The following is an 8613-nucleotide window of genomic DNA, read 5'->3' on the forward strand; positions in this document are numbered from 1 at the left end:
CCGCCCTCTTCTTCTTCATCAGAACTAACATCTGTGTAGCTCTGCTCTATTTCTGTGTTTTCCTCTCGATCTTCATTTCCCTCTTAAGCATCAGTGTTACATTATCCCTCTTTTAAATCATAAAATGAAGCTGCAGGTTGAATTTCGTCATCACCTATGCCATCAAATAAAATCTGGTGGATTCTTATGCCATCAAATAAAATCTGGTGGATTCTTGCTATATCATCTGGATTATTCAAGTTTAAAAATTGTTTTCGTTATGTCATTTTGCATCTGTAGTGGCAAAATATAAGTGTGTATTCTACACAAGTATGGCTATATACAAGTAATATCCAGTGAAATTAATAAATAATGAAACAAATTGAAGGACAAGAATAAAAAACCCACATAATTGCTAACCTTGTATATCTGAGATACATATGCCAGTATTTTTGAAGAGAACATAATTTCTGGCAAAATGGTAAAATTAATGATGGACTAGATTATCTAAATGCTAAATAATTGCAAAAAATACAATTAAACACAAAAATATAGATGATCACAAATACTTACAAATTTGCTCTCGTCATATGCGAGAGATACACGAGCCACTACAGAAGATGACCTTCACTTCACAAGGATCAGCACTACACTGATGTTTGACTTGCTGCAGGTTAGAAAGGTAGAGGGGAGGATGGACCCATCACCTTATGGCTTCGCTTGCAGTTAGAAATAAAAGTCAGCGTGTATCTCACAGATATAAGGATAGCATTCGAGTGTTAAAGTATTCAACTGTGCTTAATTTATAATTAACTCATTATGCATTTCTGTTTTAGGAAAACTAAAAGTTCAATTTTAATGGGTACACTACTATAACTTTTAATTCTGATTGCAAAAGATTGCTGTGGCTAAAATTCTGCTTTTAGCAGTATAGAGATTTGAAATTTCCTTCCTTTCATATTTTTGTATGTTTTTTAGCATTTCAGTCAGTACGCATTTGTAATTTATCATTTCCAGATTTTCTTTTATCTAGCTTGTACTGAAAATTTAAAAGACCTTTTCTTCTATTTTGCAAATCATAAGTATTAAAATATTTTAATCAAGAATATTTTGATCGTATATAAAGACAGATTAAAAGAACAGAGAAAATTGTATCAAAAGGACTATTTTCATTACTCTTATTATCGTACGACGTTTTATAATTTTGACAGTTTAACTTTTTACTTTATAGTAAAGTGACCACACGTCCCAATTTTGGCGGGAGAGTCCCCCTTTTTGGAGGATTGTCCTGCCGATATTTAAACATGTCCCGCTTTTTAGAAAACATCTGCATTTCTTATTTTAAATGTACTGTAAAAATATATTACTTATTTTTTATTAATTTTTATAGTAATTATAAAGAAATAAAAAAACACATAAAATGCATGCAGAGTAAACTAAACAAGGAGATGTGTGTGTGTGGTGTTCGATCATTGTCGTTACGTCTTGTCAAGGAATATGTATTGTCAGGGGAGGAACAGCTAGCATTAGCTGAAGGGCTACTTGCTTTCTACACCATAAACCGCAAAGTTTCAGATCAATTGATTGCACGTCGCAAATGATCAAAACATTGTACGACAAAAAATTTGCATGTGCAAGGACAAAAACCGAAGCAATTATTTATAATGTTTTTTCACCATATTCATTTGCACAATTGCAGAAAGAATTAGATAAATGCACATTTATATCCATATATTATGATGCTTCCAACCACAAAGATTTAAAATCATTTCCCAGAATTGTTTGACTTTTGATCCAAAAACGGGAATTAAAATTAGAATATTATATTTTGTTTCATTGCTGGCTGGGTGAAACTTCAGAAATAATTTTTGATTCAATAAGTACTCTTTTTAAAAAAAAATAATTTGAACAATAAAATTATTGCCTATTGTGAGGATAACACTTAACTAACTAAATTTTGTTGGAAAAGCTAGAAGAGGCATCAATAATGTTTTTACGAAACTTAACGAACGTTTTAACCAAAAAATTGTTCGAGTAGGTTGTGCAGTGCACATTCTACACAATACTATTCAAACAGCATCTGACTTACTTCCAGTGGATGTTGAAAATATTATTGCAAAAATTTATTTGCATTTATATATATATATATATATACTGTATATGTTGAAAGTTTGAAGGATTTTTGTGAAAGCACAGAAATCGTATATGAAAGAATTATTGATTACGGCAAAACACGATGGTTAGCTCTTTTACCAACTGTAGAAAATATTTTCAAAATATATGAACCATTAAAATCATACTTTTTATCACAAGATAAATGTCCAAGAATATTGCAGCTCTTTTTTGAAAATGACACATCACAAATTTGACTTCAGTTCATTCACAACCAAGCTACATTATTTTACAATACTGTGAAAATTATTGAAGGGGACAAAATTTCAGTTACGGAAGTGTCAAATGAAATCAATAATTTAGAAACAAAATTGCGAGAAAGGATTGATAACGATTACGTTCCTTTAGTTATTCGAAAGGACATCACTAGATTGGAAGAACAATGTGCCATTAAATTACCTGATTTTCTGAAAGAAGTCAGAAATTTTTATAATAACTGCTTGGAATATCTTGAAGAACGGACAGTTCAATTTGAGGAAATAAAAAAAATTTCATTGGGTGACATTAAAAAAGGAGATTTTATGCCAATTTGTGGAAAAATTTTTTAAATATATTAGTAACCATTTTCCGAAAAATAATATTTGCGAAAATGATATTTTTGATGAGGTGTCATTCCATTGGTAAAAAGATACATTGTTACTGATGAAAAAATTAAATGTTGATTGTCTGCAAATGTGGAAGCAGACAAAAAATGGACGGAGTTATTCCTTCATTTTAAATAGAATAATATTCCTTATGAAAATCTTTTGAAAATTGTAGAACATGTGCTCTCCCTTCCAAGAACAAATGCAGTAACAGAACGTGTTTTTTCTAGTATCACTAAAATATAAAATATGGACAATTGAAAAAACACGGTTGAACATTAAAACTTTAAAATCTGTATTAAGCCTAAAATATAATTTGACCAATTCATGTGAAAAATTTCACATTTTATTAAATAGTCCGAATCTATTGCAAAGTATTCACTCGGATAAAAAATTTGACCGTGAAAGAAAATCATAACTTTTTAATAAAATATTAAATTAATATATATTCAAATTATTGTTTTTTAGAAATGTTTTTATAGTTACTAATAAATATATTTTTGTATATTTATAGACAAGTGTATGAATGTTTATAATAAAATATATTTTTTGAATTATTGGTCTGCTTTTATAACTAAATTATAATTCTCATTTCATTCTATTTGTCCCACTTTGTCTCAATGAAAATATGGGCACTTTACTTTATAGGAACCTGATTCAAACAGTCAGAAAAATGAAGCTACTGCTGAAGACTCAAGTATGCAAGAAAATGGCCATGTTGAAAAAATGGAAACTGATGATGAAAAACAAGCTGCTGCAGAGGCAGTTAAAGTTTGAAAATGTTCTTTGAAGATTATTAGTTGCAAACATTCATTGTAGACATCACTCTCATATTATCTGTATATCTTATTTGAAAGGGATGAAAAACTTGTCATTAAAAACTAGTAATTGTATTTAGTGTTTTTTTTATTCAAGTCATATTTACATATATAAATATTATACACATATTAAAGTTTTCTTGTCTACATGTTTGAGAACCCATGGATTTATGCACTTTATATTTAACCATTGTTGGTAAGTGCACATTATGAAAATGTAAATGTATAGATTTTTGAATGTTTTATTTGCTTATACATTAAATATTACATATATGGAAATTCCAAAATGTTCATATAAAAATTATTCTTCATTGTCAAGAACATGATTTTCTTGTGGAAAACTGGTTCAAAATCACTCTCGTCACTTGAAAATGCTACCTCACACTCGTTCAATGGTGATGCAATGCAGTCAGTGATCACGGTTGCCACGCTTCCTGGAAAAAGTCGGGGAATTTGAAAGTTGACCAAAAAAGACGGGAAGAGTCAGAAAATTTAAATATTTTAGTCGGAAAATTTCATATGGCTATCCCCAAAAATGCAAGTTTTGTGCCAACCTTAAAAGCGATCACTTTCTTGGCAAATTATGTATTGCATGAGCATCACTCGGGCAGCTGGTATACAGCAAATTTTTGCACCTTCAATCAAATTGTCTTTTAGAATGGCAAAGCAAGTTTCCAGTGACTTCGGTTTCCAGTAACCTCGGGAATCAAGAGGCTCGCATGTGCAGTGCATGTTGAACGAAAGAAAATACCTTCCTGTTCATGTATAAAACAAAATTGGTTTAATCCTACTATACGGTATACACCAGATTTGCCGACATTATGAGGAGCGGTAAACGGGTCATTTTGGTGTTGGCGACAATTTTGAAAATTGTGCTTGGCCGTAGTGTATACTAAGATTTTACTGCAAAATCTTTTCAATTGTTTTCTTTTTAATAAATGCCTTATTTGTTATTTTGCAGTAAAATAATAAAAAAATAGTAATCAGTCATCTAGACTAACCGATATATTTGCTAAAATATCTTGATTATTGTAATTTAACTTTTAAGTAATTAACTTTATTTTAATGTTATTCGTACCATTTAATGTGGCTTCTTTCCTCTAAATTTATTTATTATTAGTTAATAATACTTTCAAATTTCAGGGAATTTTCTGTTTAATTTATAATATCAGTGTCATTTACAGGTTCATAATTTTTTTTTCTTCATAGTATGCATTTTGATAGTCCAAGAGAATAAGTAATAAACTCATTCATAAAGAATAAGTTGTATTATAAAATAAGATGTCAGTGTTGAAATCTAACCTTTTGTTGGTAACTGTAATGATCTGATCTGTAACATTAACAGGCTTTTGTTTATATGAATTATTAATGTTTTCTTCCGAAAAAAACTTAAACTTTGTGACAGTATGCAAGCTATATCATGACACCAAATGGCAATTCACACTGTAGTAAAGCTTTGTGTGTTTTTGCTCTATGTAAATTTTTTTGGTAACCTTGCAGGCTGAAGTCTTGAAAATAGTATTTTGTCTGCTGTGATGTCTAACCATTTGATATAAAGCATAATACCAAATTTAGGTCTTGAAAAGGACCATTCAGAAATACCCATTAAAATGTATCTGTCACTGGAAAACAAGAAAAGCTGCACAGACAGTAGGTGCCAGTTCTTTGGCAGAAACATAGTAAAACCTGTTGATTTTTCTACTATCAATAGATTTATTAAACTCAGCACCAGTGTATATCTGCAGAATGTCTTTGAAAACTGGCAAGAAGAAGCCCTAGGGTTTCTAATTAAAAACTAAGGCTCTTCATAAACTTCTTAGAGCTGTAGATATAGAAAATTTTTATCTCAGAACTTGCCATGATTATTCAAAAACATCTGCATCGTATGGGACTGGTAACTCAACAGTGTGCCTGTTCTGTGGTCTGGCTGACATGGCTAGCAATCACCCATGCAATTGCCTTAACTTTAATGATGTTGCAGAAATTAATATTTTTGTTTTATGGAGCTAACCGAATAGTTGAAATATAAGGTCCTGTTTAGGTCATAACATTTAAAAAAAAAATGCTTTCAGTTTTATTTTTGTTAGCAGATGACACATTAATTTTGTCAGGTTTTCAAATACTTTTTGTATTATTTTATCTGTTATTAATTTGCTCAAAGCAAGAATTATAATTAGACACGGTATGCTGCAGAGCATTGGCCACTTTAATGACTGAATTGAGAATTCTGTTTAGAACAGTAAAACCTGAGCTTTCTAGTTGCAATTCATGATAAAGCTCCAGGACACAGTGCTGAAGCATCCTCACATCATTGCATCCAAATGCAGAAATTTTATTCCTTTCACTGAACACCACTTTAAATCCAACCAATAGATCAAGGAATTATTAAAAATATTCAGAGCCTATTATAGTCGGACATGTTTATATCTTTGCAAGTAAAACCCTAAATGAAGGAAAGCACATGATGATAATGGCATTTTGGAAGCAATACAATGCACTGCATGGGAACATACTAATTCAACAATGAATGCTTGCTGGCATCAGCACTGGCCAGTATAAAAAGATTTCTGTCGATGAAAATAAAGCCCACTGAATTGTAAATATTGCAAAAAGAACAGGCCATGAAGGATTTTCTGATATAGAAAAAGAAATCAAGAATGAGGATTGTGAAATGGTAAATGAAGAACTGGATGATAAAGAGCACCAGCAGACGATAAACAGCCTGTAACTTTATCATGAAGAAGAATCTTTTAATGCACCAAAAGTTAAATATTAAAAAATCTGATGTGTACACCACATGACTTCCTTGTACGGAATATTAAATTATACGCATTTTTTCTTGCATTTCGTTTAAACTTATTGGATTGAATTAAACCTACTTCGCAGACAGCGCATAAACCACAATAGAATAAATGCATTCTTTAAAATTCACTCTATTTGTTTACCATAGCGATACTCTGGCGCTAGGTTCACTTAACAGTATTATATTTCGTTCATATTATAACTCGGAATGCACAAAATTTATATCATTTAAAGAATTATCTAATCGTTACCACATGTTCTATTCAAATACTATAACATAGCTAGAACGATGTACAAGAGAAATTAAGCAAACAAAACAAAAAAGAAGCAGTTTTTCACAGACGATTGAGTACTTCTCGTTCAATTAATTCAGTTCTCACTTCGCGACAAGGCAAAAATACGTAAAAAGTCAAAATATCTGTATTAAAAATTACGAAGTAAATCTTAAACACTTATTTCCTCGAAAAAATTCCAGAAAGGATTAAGCATGATTTAATTCGCAATAATAAATGAAGGCGTTATCTTTGTTGTTGCAAAGCTACGTTTCTCTAGATTGGCAACAAATTCACTACTCTGCTGTTTCAAATGTAAACAAGCAATGGCCGCCATCAAAAAAGTTATTAGGCTTAGTGGCACTTAAACAACTTTAAAATTGTTGATAATTCAAAAAATATTGCATACAGCAGGGATTTTTGTGCTCCGGGGAAACCCCGGAATTCCGGGGATTTTGAATTTCGTTACCCGGAAATTCCTAGGATCGTCGTTCATAAGGAAGTAGGAATAATAATGAATGATTTATTTTGATCTGGGTAATTTTGTTTGCTTTGAAAGTAGAAAACGCAAGGTCAGTGTGTGTCGTGAAAACTTTTCCTTTCTTTCTCCAAAGGCAGTGATAATGCGTGAAAAGGGGGAAAAACTTCTTTTTTGTTCTTTCCTTATTGCGAGTTATGCTAATTCCCCGGTTCTCGGACGTTCTCTTCTGGATTCTTTTCGGCAAATCGGCGCGGCAGAAAAAAAAGGGAGAGACTTCGTTCGACCAGATGTGCGATCACGTGACTCTAGGTTCAAAGGTCTTATCTCTCCTGGCGTGGCGCCAATAAGTAGAGAAGGGAGATTTTTCACCGTATTAGCTATTTGTCATTGATCGCTTCTCAGCTTTTTTTTTCTCCGCTGTGTAAAATTTTCGTTTCATTTATTGATGCACGTGTAAATTTTTCGTTTCGTTTATTGAAATATTTTTTTATTTATGTACGCAAGAGAATTTCACTATGAAATTTCTCGATATAAATAGTGATATTATACAATTAGAAGAAGGTGTCCGGAATGCATTTAGGTGGAATTGGATTGAGCGGAGAGATTGTAATGGGGATACCATCAGCACATGGTGAAAGAAAATAAATGCTGCTGGACAAGCATATTGTGTTTTTTGTAATTCACTGCTGAAGTATGGTGGGGAAGGATTCAAGGCTTTCACAAATCATTCTAAAACTGTGACGCACATAAAATATTCAAAGTGCATTAGACATTCAATGACTTTAAGTAATTATGCTAATTCAAAAAATACTGATGACTTACTGGAGACTGATGCTCGGCCTTTGGATATAGTGACAAGAAAAGCACGCCAAGAGGTATTAATAACTTCGTTTATCGCCGAGAATTCTGTTTCTTTCAATGTAGCTCCCAATTTAATTGAACTCTGCAAACAGTTGAGCCGCGATCAGACGGCACTAAACTCGTTGGAAATGTCCAGGACTACTGCATGTTATAAGATGAAATATGGGCTCGCAAAAACTATTAAGGAAAATATTAAAACTTTAAAGGAGACTCCATTTTCTCTAAATTTGGATGAAAGTACTAGCAATGCTCAAGAAAGTATACTGGCAATATTGGTGCAGTTTTATGACAACAATCAAAATGAAGTTGTAGTTCATCATTTTGCATCTCTAAAGATGGAATCTTGTAATTCAGAAGCTGTTTTTAAAGCAGTTGTTAATACTATTGAAGATAATAATATTCCATGGGCAAACTTAATTAGTGTATTATGTAACACCATGCGTGGAAAAAAAAAGGGTGTTGAAACCAGACTACGATCAAACAAAACACCCCACTTATTAGATATTGATGGTGACACATGTCACACAGCTATTAACTGTGCAAAAAAAATTTGCTTCATGTATTGATAGATACTTAGAAGATTTGTTTGATGACATCTATTTTGATATGAAAACTTGCAGTAAAAGAGAAAATTTGTTCAAAAT

General features: G+C 31.7%; 1 protein-coding gene across 2 annotated transcripts in view; it reads left to right on the forward strand.

Annotated features, from left to right (window-relative positions):
* Positions 1-3628, forward strand: part of LOC118191091 (peptidyl-prolyl cis-trans isomerase FKBP4-like) — a 118997-nt gene extending 115369 nt beyond the window's left edge. For both annotated transcript variants that reach the window (XM_035361887.2, XM_035361888.2), the window contains exon 8: positions 3384-3628. In XM_035361887.2, the coding sequence (XP_035217778.1) occupies positions 3384-3512 (129 nt within the window). In that variant the 3' untranslated portion in view covers positions 3513-3628. The remainder of the gene's footprint in view (positions 1-3383) is intronic.
* Positions 3629-8613: the final 4985 nt, after the last annotated feature.

Source organism: Stegodyphus dumicola, chromosome 10 (assembly GCF_044657685.1).
Source record: "Stegodyphus dumicola isolate Sdum_Otavi_A_Nest chromosome 10, ASM4465768v1".
In the NCBI taxonomy this organism is placed as follows: Eukaryota; Metazoa; Arthropoda; class Arachnida; order Araneae; family Eresidae; genus Stegodyphus; species Stegodyphus dumicola.